At 38.4% G+C, this 19,674-nt stretch overlaps 1 protein-coding gene across 1 annotated transcript; it reads left to right on the top strand.

The window, feature by feature from the left end:
• The first annotated feature begins 7,431 nt into the window (after positions 1-7,431).
• Positions 7,432-19,376, top strand: LOC139849016 (uncharacterized). The gene is made up of 4 exons (XM_071838692.1): positions 7,432-7,984; positions 18,031-18,558; positions 18,649-18,862; positions 19,187-19,376. The coding sequence occupies exons 1-4, from the start codon at positions 7,432-7,434 to the stop codon at positions 19,374-19,376; spliced, it is 1,485 nt and encodes a 494-aa protein (XP_071694793.1).
• The last annotated feature ends 298 nt before the right edge of the window (positions 19,377-19,674 follow it).

Below are 19,674 nucleotides of genomic sequence, written 5' to 3'. Positions count from 1 at the left end.
CCGTTTTCCTCCCACTTTCTTTTGACTTGCTTCACATTGGCCTCTTCAGCAGTCTGTTCTTTAATTATTTCTTCAATCTGGTTCACTAGTTTGTGAGCCATTCTACATGCCTGTTGTATGGAGGCGGGCTCGTGTGAACTTATATCTTCTTGGATTCTTTCCGGTAATCCTTTCACAAATGCGTCGATCTTCTCTTCCTCATCTTCGAATGCTCCCGGACACAATAGGCACAATTCTGTGAATCGTCTTTCGTACGTGGTAATATCAAATCCTTGGGTTCGTAACCCTCTAAGTTCTGTCTTGAGCTTATTTACCTCAGTTCTGGGACGGTACTTCTCGTTCATCAAGTGCTTGAATGCTGACCACGGTAGTGCGTACGCATCATCTTGTCCCACTTGCTCTAGATAGGTATTCCACCATGTTAACGCAGAACCTGTGAAGGTATGCGTAGCGTACTTCACTTTGTCCTCTTCAGTACACTTACTTATGGCAAACACCGATTCAACCTTCTCGGTCCACCGTTTCAATCCGATCGGTCCTTCGGTTCCATCAAATTCCAAAGGTTTGCAGGCAGTGAATTCTTTGTAGGTGCATCCTACACGATTTCCTGTACTGCTAGATCCAAGGTTATTGTTGGTATGTAGCGCAGCCTGTACTGCGGCTATGTTTGAAGCTAGAAAAGTACGGAATTCCTCTTCATTCATATTCACGGTGTGTCGAGTAGTCGGTGCCATTTCCTTCAAAATAGTTAAATGGAACAAGTTAATCATACAGAATATTAAGAGTAGTTAATAGTATTTTGTAGCATAATATGAACTCATTTATAAAAGCTTTTTCTTCATATTAGCGTTTTATAAGTTTAAATTCGGGTAGTACCTACCCGTTAAGTTCATACTTGGTAGCTAATATACAATTCAACTACTACAATTCTATATGAAAAACTGATTATAATAATATTTCGCGTTCAAACTTTTACACAATATTTTACAAACTTACAATATCGCTTATTTTACATATAGCATGAAATATAACACACAATAAATTTGATACAAGATGGTTGTGAAGATAATTCTAGCTAGTACACAAGTCGTTCAGCAAAGGCAATAAAGACACGTAATTCATACGTCCAGAAACAAGTCATGCATTCTGGTTTTACTAGGATTACTTCCCATCCTTGGTCTTGTGGAACATAACCGTTATGGCCGTTGATAAGACAGCGTGTTGTAACATCGTCAAAGGGACGAGGGTTACGTAATGTCCAACAGTCCCGTAACAATCTAAAAACCTCATTTCTTACCCCAATTACCGACTCCGTCACTTGTGGGAACGTTTTATTTAATAGCTGTAGCCCGATGTTCTTTTTCTCACTTTGGTGAGAAGCGAACATTACTAACCCGTAAGCATAGCATGCTTCTTTATGTTGCATGTTAGCCGCTTTTTCTAAATCATGAAGTCCTATATTCGGATACATTGAGTCAAAATAATTTCTTAACCCGTTGCGTAAAATAGCATTTGGGTTCCCCGCAATATATGCGTCAAAGTAAACACATCGTAACTTATGGGTTTCCCAATGTGATATCCCCCATCTTTCAAACGAAAGTCTCTTATAAACCAAGACATTCTTGGAACGTTCTTCGAATGTCTTACAAACCGATCTCGCCTTAAATAGTTGTGCCGAAGAATTCTGACCGACTCTAGACAAGATTTCATCAATCATGTCTCCGGGTAGATCTCTTAAAATATTGGGTTGTCTATCCATTTTATGTTTTTATACTGTAAAATAGACAAGAGTTAGATTCATAAAAAAAATACTTATTAATACAAGCAATTTTTACATATATCATAAAGCATAAGCACACTATATTACATATATTACACCACACGAATACAACTATCTTATTCCGACTCGCTTGTTTCTTCTTCTTCGGTTTTGGTTCGTTTTGCCAAGTTTCTAGGGATATATGATGTTCCCCTAATACGAGCCGTCGTTATCCACATTGGTTTAGAAAAACCTGGTGGTTTAGAGGTTCCCGGGTCATTGTTACAACTTAAGGACTTCGGGGGTTGACGATACATATAAAGTTCATCGGGGTTGGAATTAGATTTCTCTATTTTTATGCCCTTTCCCTTATTATTTTCTTTTGCCTTTTTAAATTCAGTTGGGGTAATTTCTATAACATCATCGGAATTCTCGTCGGAATCCGATTCATCGGAGAATTGGTATTCCTCCCAATATTTTGCTTCCTTGGCGGAAACACCATTGACCATAATTAACCTTGGTCGGCTGGTTGAGGATTTTCTTTTACTTAACCGTTTTATTATTTCCCCCGCCGGTTCTATTTCTTCTTCCGGTTCCGATTCTTCTTCCGGTTCCGACTCTTCTTCCGGTTCCTCTTCGGGAACTTGTGAATCAGTCCACGAATCATTCCAATTTACATTTGACTCTTCATTATTATTAGGTGAGTCAATGGGACTTGTTCTAGAGGTAGACATCTATCACATAATATCAAACGCGTTAAGAGATTAATATATCACATAATATTCACATGTTAAAAATATATAGTTTCCAACAAAATTTATTAAGCAATCATTTTTCAAGTAAACACGGTCGAAGTCCAGACTCACTAATGCATCCTAACAAACTCAATAAGACACACTAATGCAAAATTCTGGTTCTCTAAGACCAACGCTCTGATACCAACTGAAATGTCCCGTTCTTATTGATTAAAAACGTTCCATATTAATTGATTTCGTTGCGAGGTTTTGACCTCTATATGAGACGTTTTTCAAAGACTGCATTCATTTTAAAACAAACCATAACCTTTATTTCATCAATAAAGGTTTAAAAAGCTTTACGTAGATTATCAAATAATGATAATCTAAAATATCCTGTTTACACACGACCATTACATAATGGTTTACAATACAAATATGTTACAACAAAATAAGTTTCTTGAATGCAGTTTTTACACAATATCATACAAGCATGGACTCCAAATCTCGTCCTTATTTAAGTATGCGACAGCGGAAGCTCTTAATAATCACCTGAGAATAAACATGCTTAAAACGTCAACAAAAATGTTGGTGAGTTATAGGTTTAACCTATATATATCAAATCATAATAATAGACCACAAGATTTCATATTTCAATACACATCCCATACATAGAGATAAAAATCATTCATATGGTGAACACCTGGTAACCGACATTAACAAGATGCATATATAAGAATATCCCCATCATTCCGGGACACCCTTCGGATATGATATAAATCTCGAAGTACTAAAGCATCCGGTACTTTGGATGGGGTTTGTTAGGCCCAATAGATCTATCTTTAGGATTCGCGTCAATTAGGGTGTCTGTTCCCTAATTCTTAGATTACCAGACTTAATAAAAAGGGGCATATTTGATTTCGATAATTCAACCATAGAATGTAGTTTCACGTACTTGTGTCTATTTTGTAAATCATTTTTAAAACCTGCATGTATTCTCATCCCAAAAATATTAGATTTTAAAAGTGGGACTATAACTCACTTTCACAGATTTTTACTTCGTCGGGAAGTAAGACTTGGCCACTGGTTGATTCACGAACCTATAACAATATATACATATATATCAAAGTATGTTCAAAATATATTTGCAACACTTTTAATATATTTTGATGTTTTAAGTTTATTAAGTCAGCTGTCCTCGTTAGTAACCTACAACTAGTTGTCCACAGTTAGATGTACAGAAATAAATCGATAAATATTATCTTGAATCAATCCACGACCCAGTGTATACGTATCTCAGTATTGATCACAACTCAAACTATATATATTTTGGAATCAACCTCAACCCTGTATAGCTAACTCCAACATTCACATATAGAGTGTCTATGGTTGTTCCGAAATATATATAGATGTGTCGACATGATAGGTCGAAACATTGTATACGTGTCTATGGTATCTCAAGATTACATAATATACAATACAAGTTGATTAAGTTATGGTTGGAATAGATTTGTTACCAATTTTCACGTAGCTAAAATGAGAAAAATTATCCAATCTTGTTTTACCCATAACTTCTTCATTTTAAATCCGTTTTGAGTGAATCAAATTGCTATGGTTTCATATTGAACTCTATTTTATGAATATAGATAGAAAAAGTATAGGTTTATAGTCGGAAAAATAAGTTACAAGTCGTTTTTGTAAAGGTAGTCATTTCAGTCGAAAGAACGACGTCTAGATGACCATTTTAGAAAACATACTTCGACTTTGAGTTTAACCATAATTTTTGGATATAGTTTCATGTTCATAATAAAAATCATTTTCTCAGAATAACAACTTTTAAATTAAAGTTTATCATAGTTTTTAATTAACTAACCCAAAACAGCCCGCGGTGTTACTACGACGGCGTAAATCCGGTTTTACGGTGTTTTTAGTGTTTCCAGGTTTTAAATCATTAAGTTAGCATATCATATAGATATAGAACATGTGTTTAGTTAATTTTAAAAGTCAAGTTAGAAGGATTAACTTTTGTTTGCGAACAAGTTTAGAATTAACTAAACTATGTTCTAGTGATTACAAGTTTAAACCTTCGAATAAGATAGCTTTATATGTATGAATCGAATGATGTTATGAACATAATTACTACCTTAAGTTCCTTGGATAAACCTACTGGAAAAGAGAAAAATGGATCTAGCTTCAATGGATCCTTGGATGGCTCGAAGTTCTTGAAGCAGAATCATGACACGAAAACAAGTTCAAGTAAGATCATCACTTGAAATAAGATTGTTATAGTTATAGAAATTGAACCAAAGTTTGAATATGATTATTACCTTGTATTAGAATGATAACCTACTGTAAGAAACAAAGATTTCTTGAGGTTGGATGATCACCTTACAAGATTGAAAGTGAGCTAGCAAACTTGAAAGTATTCTTGATTTTATGAAACTAGAACTTTTGGAATTTATGAAGAACACTTAGAACTTGAAGATAGAACTTGAGAGAGATCAATTAGATGAAGAAAATTGAAGAATGAAAGTATTTGTAGGTGTTTTTGGTCGTTGGTGTATGGATTAGATATAAAGGATATGTAATTTTGTTTTCATGTAAATAAGTCATGAATGATTACTCATATTTTTGTAATTTTATGAGATATTTCATGCTAGTTGCCAAATGATGGTTCCCACATGTGTTAGGTGACTCACATGGGCTGCTAAGAGCTGATCATTGGAGTGTATATACCAATAGTACATACATCTAAAGCTGTGTATTGTACGAGTACGAATACGGGTGCATACGAGTAGAATTGTTGATGAAACTGAACGAGGATGTAATTGTAAGCATTTTTGTTAAGTAGAAGTATTTTGATAAGTGTATTGAAGTCTTTTAAAAGTGTATAAATATATATTAAAACACTACATGTATATACATTTTAACTGAGTCGTTAAGTCATCGTTAGTCGTTACATGTAAGTGTTGTTTTGAAACCTTTAGGTTAACGATCTTGTTAAATGTTGTTAACCCAATGTTTATAATATCAAATGAGATTTTAAATTATTATATTATCATGATATTATCATGTATGAATATCTCTTAATATGATATATATATACATTAAATGTCTTTACAACGATAATCGTTACATATATGTCTCGTTTAAAAATCATTAAGTTAGTAGTCTTGTTTTTACATATGTAGTTCATTGTTAATATACTTAATGATATATTTACTTATCATAGTATCATGTTAACTATATATATATATCCATATATATGTCATCATATAGTTTTTACAAGTTTTAACGTTCGTGAATCACCGGTCAACTTGGGTGGTCAATTGTCTATATGAAACATATTTCAATTAATCAAGTCTTAACAAGTTTGATTGCTTAACATGTTGGAAACATTTAATCATGTAAATATCAATCTCAATTAATATATATAAACATGGAAAAGTTCGGGTCACTACAATATCAATCACTCTAACCCCATCCAGAGCAATAGTGGCAGAACATTGAAACACAACCCCGAATCCATCAGACATCCGCAACGACCAAATCTTAACTATGTTGCAAAGCGGGTATCTGATGGATTATCTAAGACTCAAAAGCGAAACCATCGCAAAAGAGCACAAAGGGCTAGGTAGTCATTACTTAAAAACATGAATCGTTTTGAAACTGAGTCTAAATTTGTTGTTTTAAATTTCACAGGACCTAAACCAAAACAAAGAATTTTGAAAGCATGGAAACCCAAGACTGAAACAGTCCAAGCATCCTCAAGTCTTGCTTCTCAGTCAGGGTCATTAAATTGTAATAGATGTAAAAGACGTTTGTATTTTGGTTACCAAAACCATGATTCGTGTGTTGTAATGAATGTTCAGACCTGGTTAAATGTTTCATCTGATGAACCTAATGCTTTAAATTCTCTGAATGTGTCTGCTTACAAGGAACCCAAGATAACTGGGGTTCCTAAAACATGTGCTTAACTCTGTTTTGCAGGTTATCCCAGCATGTGTTTGGTATTTCGATTATGGTTGTTCCAGACACATGACTGGTGATAAATCCATGTTGACTAACTATGTCAACAAGTTCCTAGGTACAGTTATCTTTGGAAATGATGAAATTGCAACCATCGAAGGGTATGGAGACTAGGTGTTCAACGGTGTAACCATCAAGTGCCTGTCCTATGTTCGAGGCCTTGGATGTTGTCTCTTCAGTGTTAGTCAATTCTGTGACAGTGATCTCCTCATGATCTTTGAAAGGTCCATGTGTTGTGTCCAAACCATGGAGGGAGACAATTTACTCGAAGGGAAACGTGAATCCACTCTTTATTCTCCTGCCATGAAAAACATGTCTTCAGATTTACAACCACTCTGCCTGGTTTCCAAAGCTTCCTCTGAAACCTCATGGCTGTGGCATCACCAGATGTCACACCTTCACTCTCAGAACCTCAACAAACTAGTATCCAATAATCTTGTTGACGATGTTCCACTCATCTCATTTGATTCCATACACGTTTGCCCTTCCTGTGCTATGCGAAAGATTCATAAATCCTCCCACAAATCAAAAACCGAATTCAACACCACCAGTCCATTACATATGCTACATATGGATCTTTGTGGACCAATGCGTGTTTCCAGTCTAGGCGGCCGAAAATACATTCTGGTGATAGTTGATGACTATTCTCGTTACACCTGGGTCAGATTTCTGGAAAACAAGTCTGAAACTCCCAAAATAATCATTGAATTCCTAAAAAGAAGCCAACTTTCCACCAATAAAATGGTTCGAATCCTCAGAACTGATAACAGCACGAAATTTCAAAACTCGGTTCTTAATTCATATCTAGACCAGGCCGGTATCACCCATCAAACATCTGCTGCTCGCACTCCACAAAAAAAAGGCGTTGTTGAAAGATGAAATCGCACTCTTGTTGAAGAAGAAAGAACAATGCTTGTTTATTCCAAATTACCTCCGTCTCTCTGGGCAGAAGCTCTCAACACTGTGTGTTTTACTCAAAATCGGTCCATCATTAACCGAGAGTTTGACAAAACTCCATATGAACTTCTTTTCAATCGTCGACCAAATGTGAAGTACTTTCACATCTTCGGATGTATCTGCTATGTCGTAAACGATGAAGACAACCTTGAAAAGTTTGATGTTCGCGGTGATGAAGCAATATTTTTTGGCTACTCTCAGGATCGTGTGGCATATCGTGTATATAATCATCGAACTCGAATCATTAAAGAAAGCACCAATGTTAAGTTTGACGAGATGTCTGGAATGTTACTTGGACATGATGGCTCTCGCCCTGGTCTCAATTCTGATTCTCACTTTCGACATGTTCCACTGGCCTTCTCTGATGATCTGGATGTGTTGTTTGAACCCATCATCCCTCCAATGATGTCAAACCTCACGGTACCCTCTGAACCTGTTCCCCCCGAATCAATAACAGTTGATTCTTCTACTCCTGCGGTCGTGGGCGAATCACCATCCGATGAAAGCAATTCATCCGAATTTCTTCTTCTGGAGGACCTTTGATATCGGCTAAAAAGACACGTTTTTACTCCGGTATTAAGGCCCAAAAACAAGAAAGATTCGAACTTTGTTGGCAAAATACCCACTTCATCAGTTAGAATTGAAGAACTAGTAATTACGAAGGTGGTGCAAAAAGAATCAAGAGAATTAGAGCTAAAACGAAGATTCTAGAGCAAAAACGGTGAAAGACAAGAAATCAAGTTACGATCCAGTGAATCAAGGCTGACCATCACCAAAAAACGGCCTGCCATACGGCTTACCATACGGCTTGCCAGTATGGGGTACGGCCTACCAAATGGTCCAGCAAACGGCCCCGAGAAACGGGCTGCCAAGCAAACGGCTTGCCAAATACGGCCTGCCAAACGGCTTGCCAGCTGTTTGCAGGCAAAAACTTTGCTTATTTAAAGGGTCTTTGTCATTCATTCCAACACACACTTCAATTCACTTCTTTCTCTCTTGTACAATATTAGTCATACTCTCAAAGCCTTTGACTCCGTGCGGGACACCTAGTACCCGAAGAAGAGTGCTGAAGATTGTATTAGGAGCGGTCTGGAGTCTTGAAGTTGTCACTTTTGTATTCAAAACTCGTTTAATCTACTGGTACTTCTATCCTTTATCTTATATAATGTTTTATGATATTGTTGCCATGATTAGCGAGTAGTTATCTTTAGTGTATGCTATGATGTAAGCAGTTATAATGCCAAAATAATATTATGGTATGTGCATACTGTTGAAATGCTTTTCGATTATGCTTTAAACTCAATCACTTTTCCAACTAATAGAACGTAGTTATAGGCTCTGTTATGGGAAGTCGCAAACCCCGATTTAGAGTACACTATCTGTGTCACCCCTTGGTAAGAGAAATCTATCGGATACAACGTAAGATCGACTGAGGCACACCGGTTGTAGTAAGTCTATCAAGTTTTGCATTCCGACTGAGGACTCTTTCATACTGAAACATCTGACTAGACCCTTAGTACATTGTCGGTCCTAGACCATGCTAGTGTAGTCACCAAGCATATAAACTTCGTACGTGCACGCTGAAGCACAGCGGTTGTTGTAAGATGTACCTCTGCTAAGTAAGGCCATGGAACCAAGTTAGTGTTGACCAGTACACTGCACCATAACGCGGTCTCAAGCATTGCACCCCGCTTGAGGGATTCTTAGTTAATTAAGGAACTGTTTGTTTAGACACATAAAGGATTGGACCTTTAGGATAACCGAACGTGTTCATGGAAGTCAGCTTGACTTGGCCATGGTGTTCTTTATGGTTGAACTCTTTTTAAGGGCCTAACTATCTTTCAAAACCAATCATTAACGAAAGCATTGAAACACATCACGTCTCTCGGATATGGTAAACCATGTATTCTATTATGCTTAAGAAAGTTTAGACCATTTTGGAATGTTAATACGTCACCCAACCGAGTCGCTCAATTGGATGAGCCGTCTGAACGTGTATGCCTGTAGTCAGACTGCACGGGCGTCGGGGGTAAGGGACATTGCTGTCTATTCAGAATCTTCAAGCCTAACGCAATACCCAGTGACATGTCTTATGACAGGGGCGTTTAGGACCAGTGTAATGAATACAAGGCTTCTGCCTATTCATGAGCTAGCATTCCATAATCTCGACAGAATAACTGATGAAGTCATAGTATGCACTCACTTTAACCTTATCTGAATTACGAATTTTATCGCATTTACTTTATCTGTCTTATAAATTAGAAAATCCCAAAATAAATAACCACTACTCCCTAACTATCTTAGGCTTAAATATAGGTTCGATTCTACTGATATCTCAAAAATACAACTCTAGGTCATACTTCCCTTACATATAAGGAGTAGTAAGATTTAGGCCCCACTAAATATAAATTTAAAACAGTACCCTCTCCCACGAGTGGCTGATCCTGGCGAGCCGCGGCCCGACGACACTGCGCAAATAAAAACCGTCCGTTTCGGCTATATCACGGGAGAATACTAAGTTTTTGGCACCGCTGCCGGGGAACTGGTATCGGGCAATACTGCTCTCTATCAAACTTATTCTCAAACATTTAGTGGTGTCTAAGAAAGACAATTATACACGGACTTGGTTGTTGGATTTTCCGAACAGTTGCCAATTATATTGGGACCAAAAGGATCCTGCCTCTCCGTAGTCGGCCTGGCCACTTGGTTTGTTGAATAGTTCGTGCGGCGCTCTGTTACCGAAATACCAGTGAATCAGTAGCCAGGACCAAAAACATATTCCTTCGTAGGATAGTTAGTTAATTAAATTAGATTACCTTAGATTACTTTAGACTACCTTAGATCAAACTAGATAAAATTAGATTACCTTAGAATTAGATTACTTTAGAATAGTTTAGCTTACTTTAGATTATCTTAGTTTATTTGCGAAAAATTAAAAGCAAAAAGGCATACCCAGTGTATGACCCAAACCCGATCTAGACCAGGGCCGTTGTTATTGGTACCTGATCCAGACGCAATAATCTCTAAAGCACGCAAGGAAGCACGAATCAGAAATTAAATGGCGTTACGCATTACTTTAGCAGAAAACACCAAACCCTCAATTGAAGGTCGAGGAGGACCAATCAGATTTCCAGAGATTCAAGGATACTCGTTCGAGTTAAAACATCACATTATCCAGCTCATCCAGAATAGCTGTCAGTTTCATGGATTACTGAACGACGATCCTAATTCTCACCTTGATAAATTCATATCTCTTTCAAACTCCTACAAATAGCTAGGGATAGGACAAGATATTGTCCGGCTATACTTGTTCCCCTATTCTCTCACTCATCATGCTCAAACTTGGTTTGAAGGACTGGAAAAAGATTCCATCACGTCATGGAGGGAGATAGCTACTAAATTCCTAACCAAATATTTCCCTCCTTCTAAACAAACCAAACTGAAGAATGACATCATTAACTTCAAACAAAGTTATGATGAATCTCTTTACACTGCATAGGAGCGATTCAAAACCCTGCTGAAGAAATGCCCTAATCACTAGCTAGAACGGTCAGCCCAAATATGTACCTTCTACAACGGTCTTACAGTAAATCATAGGACGACGATTGATGCAGTAGCTCAAGGGAATCTGATGAGCCAAACCGCAGATAAAGCATGGGAATTGCTCGAGAACATGACAATGCATCATCATGACTGGAACAGTGGTGAAACAACTTCATCATCTGCCCCACTCTCTGCACTTAACAATCAAACGGAGGCCATCAAATCCCTCAAGGATAAGATGGAATCTCTTGCTAAACAACTCAGAGAATTGAAGACGCAGCCGTAGCAGGTTAACCAAGCTCAGGCTTGTGTTAATTGTACTAACCCGTAACCCACTGAAGAATATCAAGTTGAGTACGAAAACCCTGACGGTTCAGTCTGTTACGTCCAATACCCATCTCGTCCACCAAATCCCGGATTCAATAAACCACCTAGGGTTAATCAATTCCAGTGAAGCAATCAACCTTTCCGCTATCGCTATCCACCTTATCCAGCCCAACAATCTCAATTGACCTTCGATCAACCACTTTCACTCACTGGTCCCCCAGTTGAGGAAAATTCCCCTACCAACCAGATTACAAAAGCAACTAACCCCGCTCTCGGAACAGATGATCAATTGACTCAGTTCATTCAATGACAAAAACAGCTAAATCAGAGAACTGCAGCTAGACAAGATCAGACGGAGATACTAATGAGAAATCAATTGGCTCTGTCAAAAGTTTGGAAACGCAGCTCGGACAGTTATCACAATGTCTTGAAACCCGACCGCAGGGAAGATTGCCAAGTAATACTATCCAAAATCCCCACATAGAAGAAGCAAAGTAAATGGATTCCGTAATCCCAGAGGAAGAACCACGGAGAAGGTCAGCTAGGCACAAGAACAAATCGACATATATTCAGAAGCTGACCCCTGAAACTCTAGTTCGTGTAATATATATATATATATATATATATATATATATATATATATATATATATATATATATATATATATATATATATATATATATATATATATATATATATATATATATATATATATATATAAGGTCAGCTAGGCACAAGAACAAATTGACATATATTCAGAAGCTGACCCCTGAAACTCCAGTTCGTGTACCTTATCCTGGAAGGCTACAAGAAGAATCATCCAAGATTGATTCCTTCAAACTTAATGAAAGATTCCTGGACACTATGTCCAAAGTTCCCAACTAGAAGAGATACATCCGAAGGCTTCTTTCTACAAAGGAGAGGATACCAAACTCTAACAAAATTCCACTGAGTGAAGAATGCTCTGCATTACTCAGAAACTCTCTACCACCAAAGCTAGGAGATACGGGCTGATTCGTTTTCCCGTGTTCAATCTACCAATCTGGAACAATTTATGCGCTAGCAGATTTAGGAGCAAGTATCAACCTTATCCCCTACTCTCTCTACAAGAGATTAGAGTTAGGAGACTTGTCACTAACCAAAATGATAATCCAAGTTGACGATCACATAATTCGATATCCTAAGGGCATAGTTGAGAACGTCTTGGTGAAAGTCGACAAATTCTTGTATCCTACAGATTTCGTAGTAATGGATATTAAGGAAGACCTACACACCCCAATAGTGTTAGGAAGACCTTTCATGAATACGGCTAGGACTGTCATTGAGGTGTACAATCAAACCTTGATCTTACGATCGCATGGGGAGAGCGTTACCTTCAAAATTGACCGACCAACCGATCTTTCTGGACAGGCAGAGATGTTTGCTATTTCCACCAGACGGATCACTTCCAATGACGAGTTTTCACCATCAACCAATGATATCGAGATGGGAGTCGAATCACAGTCTGTATACGACCCAGAAATGGAAGAAGAGGATCGCAGTGAAGAAATAGAGGAAAAGGAGGAATATGAGGAGGAAGAGGAAATGGAAGACGTAAAAGAAACTGCGAAAATACCCGCTCCAAGCATTGAGCGCCATGAAGAAATAATGAGGCTTGAGACGGAAGATCACAGTTTAATCATTCGCTTCAAGAAGAAGACCGACAAGGCTGAGGTTAAGGATATAGAAATTGATCCTACAAGTATCAAAGTGGAAAATCAGAATACTGAAAAACCCGTTCATCAGATGCATCCTCAGAAGAACAATACACCGATGATGATGAGGAAGAGCAACAGGAAGACATTCTGAATAACTTACACTCTCCAACCGAACTAGATCAAGGGGAGCCGGACTCTTCTTCAGATCGAATTCCGGTTATATCCACACACGCAGACATGATAACCTTCATCAATGATACCGATGAATTTGAGGACATTCTCGAAGCCATCCGAAAATCAACCATTGATTTTTTACTACGCTTAACAGAACGAATCATGGCTATCAGAGAAGAACACCAACTTTATCTCCGAAGAGAAGACAATGATGTTGAAATCCTAGAAGAACGCATTCAAGACTTTATTAATTCTCTACATGATCAAATCTATCACGAAGAAAGGTAACGAGAGCACAATTCAGTGGTTCGCACTATTCTTGAGAAAAGATTCTGTCGAGATCAGAAGATCATTTACGCTAAGGTTAACAACGCCTTAGCCGGATCTGCACTTCCGTTCTCACGAAACCAACGAGCACTACTGACTCTCATTCGAAAGCTTATGGATCTTTCCACCGGACGCCCGACTTATCACTCTGATTTGCAAATGATCGAGGATATTCACAGCTTTTTCGCTCTTTTGGAAAGAGATAATTTCGAAAGCACACCAGACAGACTAGTGATTTACGTAACAATTGATCACCACGCTGATCTGATTATCAAAGAGTTATGAGACGCTGTTATGGAGGAAGCAAGGCGAAACAATCCGTTCTCTCATCTTGAACCAGATCGAGTCAACATTGCCACCTATGTTACGAAGCAGATATCACGTATCTTCCAAGAATCCACAGATCCAAGTTTCACATTTAAAGCCGGATGTCGAGAGATATACTCAAAGACGGTGACAGTAATGCTCGGGTCAGGATTGCTGTTCACTTCTTTCCATCTTCATCTTTTAACAAATCTGTGCAAAGCTACAGACTCCTACTGTGGAGATTACTGTTCCGAAGACTTCGAAATTCTAAAGATACAGTTTCTGACATTATTTGAAGACCTCCGAAATGAGCATCCCAACAGAGAAATAATCACCACCAGCACTGCTTCTATGATTGATATTCATGGGTCAACCAGCAAAGCCATAGATCATATTCTTATCGAACTTCAAGACTTATCAAGAGCTGAAACTGCGCACTACTTATCTTTCAGAAGATCTTCAAGAGAAGTACCGGATCTTTTACCACTATTGGTCCGACACTTTCTCAGGATTTACCCGCCAAGACTCACATTCACTCGAGAAGACCAAGATCACAACCATCAGCGAGGAATGTTTACTTTTTAAAGCATCACTACGGTCGAGCTAACGACCTTAAACAAAAGCACTTATCGGGAGGTAACCCGTGCAATAAAGTAGAGTAGAAGAATAAAAGATGACAAATGAGTCGATAAAGACGCAAGGATTGGAAGCCAGCCGCATCTATTAGGGGTATTTCTTTCTTTTCGCTACTAGCTCAAGATTCAAACTATGCTACATCCTAGCTTATCACTAAGTGTGGGACAACACCCAATAAAAGCACTAGACAAATACTCACAAATCTTCAACTAAAACTCCTAAGTGTGGGATACACGAGGAACATTGAGGACAATGTTCGTCTAAGTGTGGGATATTGGTGTATTTTTATGATGTATTATAATAACCCATTACGAAGATTCCAAGTCCTTAAGCCAAAATTTAAAATTTTTGCAAAAGAAACCCTTTTCGAAAGATGTATTTTTGAAAACCTGAAACGTTTGTCAATAAAAATAAGGCTTAAGTAAGGTGGAAATCTTGTTAGATTGGAATCTCTAATAGAGCATTGCATGACTAAGACATTATCTACCTAAATTGATTATGGTAAGGCACCCCAAATAAGACCATCATTCATCTTTAATGCTTCACTATTTTCCGTTGAGAGTGCCGATGTCTGTGCTCAGAATCAGAACTTGCTTTAGATCTACATCTCCAAGTAGCGAAACGTGATTCGGTTGTAATCAAAAGAGCTAGCCATTTGTCAAACATATGCCTTCTGCACCTCCACCACTTCTACTCCACATCACCTTTACTATTACTCGAAAAATTCATAAAACAAGAACTTCTTCCAAAAACCCAATGTTATAAACCTCTCAAGTATCATGGCAAAGGTCTTGAAAAAGTTTACCGGCTAAAAGTTTGTCGAGATGAAGTATCTTGAAAAAAAGAAAATATATATATATATATATATATATATATATATATATATATATATATATATATATATATATATATATATATATATATATATATATATAGTTCTGGAAAAAAAATGGGAGCAGAACTAAATAAGAGAAATGCTGAAGAGAACTCGACCGAAAATGATTATCAAATGAAGAAAAGTTCAAAAGTGCTTCTCAAAATACTTCAGCACTCCTATCTATCCGAATAAAAGTCTGTATAATGACTACATTACCCTTTATCTCACCCCTCAAAAACAACTTCACTACCACTCCAAAATTCCTTTTCCATAATTGACAAATGACCCATAAAGCTGAGATTACTACCGTTCTCGCCTTAGCAGCAAGGATTTGAGTCTTTATCAAGCCTATGGTGATGGGTGCAGCATGACTGGCTATGAGCGTTTTCATTTCTTAGATCTATAGGGAACCTTAAACACTCGAGTGATTTGAGTGACCCTTGAAAGCTAGCCTATGTCATGTAACCTCCTCGCATGCTTGCAGAGATAATTTCAATCCTAACATAGATGACTCACCTTATCTTTTGCTCTTATAATAAAAGCAAACCGTTTAGGCTATTAGAAAAGAAACATTGAAAATATTCTTAAGGAAATAAGAGTTTGCTTGAGGACAAGCAAAGTCTAAGTGTGGGGTATTTGATATCGGCTAAAAAGTCACGTTTTTACCCCGGTATTAAGGCCCAAAAACAAGAAAGATTCGAACTTCATCTGCAAAATACCCACTTCGTCGGTTAGAATTGAAGAACAAGTAATTACAAAGGCGGTGCAAAAATAATCAAGAGAATTGGAGCTAAAACGAAGATTCTAGAGCAAAAACGGTGAAAGACAAGAAATCAATTTACGATCCAGTGAATGAAGGCTGACCAGCACCAAAAAATGGCCTACCATACGGCTTGCCATACGGCTTGCCAGTATGGGGTACGGCCTGCCAAACGGTCCAGCAAACGGCCCCGAGAAATGGGCTGCCAAGCAAACGGCTTGCAAAATATGGCCTGCCAAACGGCTTGCCAGCCGTTTGCACGCAAAAAAATTTCTTATTTATAGGGTCTTTGTCATTCATTCCAACACACACTTCAATTCACTTCTTTCTCTCTCTTGTACAATATTAGTCATACTCTCAAGGCCTTCGACTCCGTGCGGGAAACCTAGTACCCGGAGAAGAATGCTGAAGATTGTATTAGGAGCGGCCTGGAGTCTTGAAGTTGTCACTTTTGTATTCAGAACTCGTTTAATCTACTGGTACTTCTATCCTTTATCTTATATAATGTTTTATGATATTGTTGCCATGATTAGTGAGTAGTTATCTTTAGTGTATGCTATGATGTAAGCAGTTATAATGCCGAAATAATATTATGGTATGTGAATGCCGTTGAAATGCTTTCTGATTATGCTTTAAACTCAATCGCTTTTCCAACTGATAAAACGTAGTTGTAGGCTCTATTATTTGGAAATCGCGAACCCCGATTCAGAGTACACTATCTGTGTCACCCCTTGGTAAGAGAAATCTATCTGATACAACGTAAGATCGACTGAGGCACACCGGTTGTAGTAAGTCTATCAAGCTTTGGATTTCGACTGAGGACTCTTTCGTAGTGAAACATCTGAATAGACCCTTAGTACATTTTCAGTCCTAGACCATGCTTGTGTAGTCACCAAGCATATAAACTTCATACGTGCACGCTAAAGCACAGCGGTTGTTGTAAGCTGTACCTCTGCTAAGTAAGGCCATGGAACCCGGTTAGTGTTGACCAGTACACTGCACCATAACGCGGTCTCAAGCATTGCACCCCGCTTGAGGGATTCTTAGTTAATTAAGGAACTGTTTGTTTAGACACATAAAGGATTGGACCGTTAGGATAACCGAACGTGTTCATGGAAATTAGCTTGACTTGGCCATGGTGTTCTTTATGGTTGAACTCTTTTTAAGGGCCTAACTATCTTTCAAAACCAATCATTAACGAAAGCATTGAAACACATCACGTCTCTCGGATATGGTAAACCATGTATTCTATTATGCTTAAGAAAGTTTAGACCATTTTGGAATGTTAATACGTCACCCAACCGAGTCGCTCAATTGGATGAGCCGTCTGAACGTGTATGCCTGTAGTCAGACTGCACGGGCGTCGGGGGTAAGGGACGTTGCTGTCTATTCAGAATCTTTAAGCCTAATGAAATACCCAGTGACATGTCTTATGACAGGGGCGTTTAGGACCAGTGTAATGAATACAAGGCCTCTTCCTATTCATGAGCCAGCATTCCATAATCTAGGCAGAAAAACTGATGAAGTCATAGTATGCACTCACTTTAACCTTATCTGAATTACGAATTTTATCGCATTTACTTTATCTGTCTTATAAATTAGAAAATCCCAAAATAAATAACCACGACTCCCTAACTATCTTAGGCTTAAATATAGGTTCGATTCTACTGATATCTCAAAAATACGACTCTAGGTCATACTTCCCTTACTTATAAGGAGTAGTAAGATTTAGGCCCCGCTAAATATAAATATAAAACAGTACCCTCTCCCACGAGTAGCTGATCCTGGCGAGCCGCGGCCCGAAGACACCGCGCAAATAAAAACCGTCCGTTTCGGCCATATCAACCTTGACACTGGGGTGTCTTCCTCAAATAACGCTCCCATTGCCAACTCTCATCCTTCAGCTGTTGAATCGCCTCCTCTCGAATCTAGTGAAGCTTCTCCTTCAAATGAAATAGATACTAGAATCTTAGATGCTACAACTCCTCCCGTACTTTCCACTGATCAAAATGCAGATACCCTTGTTCCACTGTGGGAAGAAAATGCCACCTACCCTACTGACAACACTGAACCTACTGGATCCTCATCCTCTTCGTATGTCGACACCTCTCTTGATGATGGATCTACTTCACCTCTTCCACATACCACGAAATGGACTGTGGATTATCCAATTCATCAAATCATTGGAGATCCAGATGCTCATGTCCGTACTAGTAAGGCTTCCAACAATGAATGTCTCTTCGCTGCCTTTCTGAGCACGATCGAACCTAAAACTGCTTCTGAGGCCCTCCAAGATCCCGACTGGTCTATTGCCATGCAAGAAGAAATTTATCAATTTGATCGGCTTGATGTATGGGAACTTGTTCCTCGTCCATCTGGAAAAACCATCATTGATACCAAGTGGATCTTCAAAAATAAGAAGGATCCTCACGGCATCATCATTCGTAACAAAGCACGTCTTGTAGCAAAAGGATACAGACAATAAGAAGGAATTGACTACGATGAAACATTTGCTCATGTAGCTCGATTAGAAGCCTTCGGTCTGTTTCTATCATATGCTGCTCACAAGCGATTTACCGTTTATCAAATGGACGTAAAAACGGCTTTCCTGAACAACATTCTTCAAGAAGAGGTCTATGTCGGTCAACCTGAAGGTTTTGTAGACTCCAAATGTCCCAATTACGTGTATCTCCTTTTCAAGGCTCTTTATGGTCTAAAACAAGCTCCCATGGCATGGTATGAAACCCTGACCGCATTTCTTCTCAAGAATGGTTTCTCACGTGAAACCATAGACACGACTCTATTCATCAGAAAACAGAATGAACACATCTTATTAATTTAAGTCTATGTTGATGACATCATCTTCGGCTCCACTTCCCCCGCTCTCTGATATGAGTTTTCTGAACTCATGAAAAACAAGTTCGAAATGAGCATGCTCGAAGAACTCCATTTCTTTCTAGGATTAGAAGTTAAACAACTTTCGAAGGGGATTTTCATCGGTCAATCAAAATACATTTCCGATATGCTCAAAAAGTTTAACTTTCCTGAGATGAAAATCAGCCCTACTCCAATGTCAATCAACATTTCATTACATGCTGATCTGGATGGTCAATCGTTCGATCAGACACTCTATAGGAGCCAAATTGGCTCATTGATGTATCTTACTGCTAGTAGACCCGCATCATGTTTGTTGCATGTCTTTGTGCCCGATTTCAAGCCAACACTAGGTACTCTCACTACAAGGCCGTAATGAGAATATTTAGCTATCTCAAAGCACGCCCAATCTTGGACTCTGGTAACCCTTCAGGACTGGATTCAACCTTACGGCATTCATGGATGCTGATCATGGTGGTGACCAAGTAAACCGGAAAAGTACCTCTGGTGGTCTCCAATTCCTAGGTCGCAAATTAGTCAGTTGGTCCTCCCGCAAGCAAAACTGCATCTCACTTTCCACTGCTGAGTCTGAGTACATTGCAGCTGCAAGCTGTTGCTCCCAAGTGATGTGGATGCAGTCCCAACTACTTGACTATGGATTCAAATTCCACAAA

Source organism: Rutidosis leptorrhynchoides, chromosome 5 (genome assembly GCF_046630445.1).
Source record: "Rutidosis leptorrhynchoides isolate AG116_Rl617_1_P2 chromosome 5, CSIRO_AGI_Rlap_v1, whole genome shotgun sequence".
NCBI classification, from domain to species: Eukaryota; Viridiplantae; Streptophyta; class Magnoliopsida; order Asterales; family Asteraceae; genus Rutidosis; species Rutidosis leptorrhynchoides.
Note: the sequence above shows the minus strand (reverse complement) of the source record. Positions and strands in the feature narration are given on the sequence as shown.

Coding starts and splice junctions, on each gene's coding strand:
- LOC139849016 (XM_071838692.1), top strand. CDS start 7,432: ATGCTTGTTTATTCCAAATTACCTCCGTCTCTCTGGGCAGAAGCTCTC. Junction 7,985..18,030: donor CGAATCACCATCCGATGAAA/GCAATTCATCCG, acceptor CTCATCCTTCAG/CTGTTGAATCGCCTCCTCTC. Junction 18,559..18,648: donor AAATAAGAAGGATCCTCACG/GCATCATCATTC, acceptor TTGCTCATGTAG/CTCGATTAGAAGCCTTCGGT.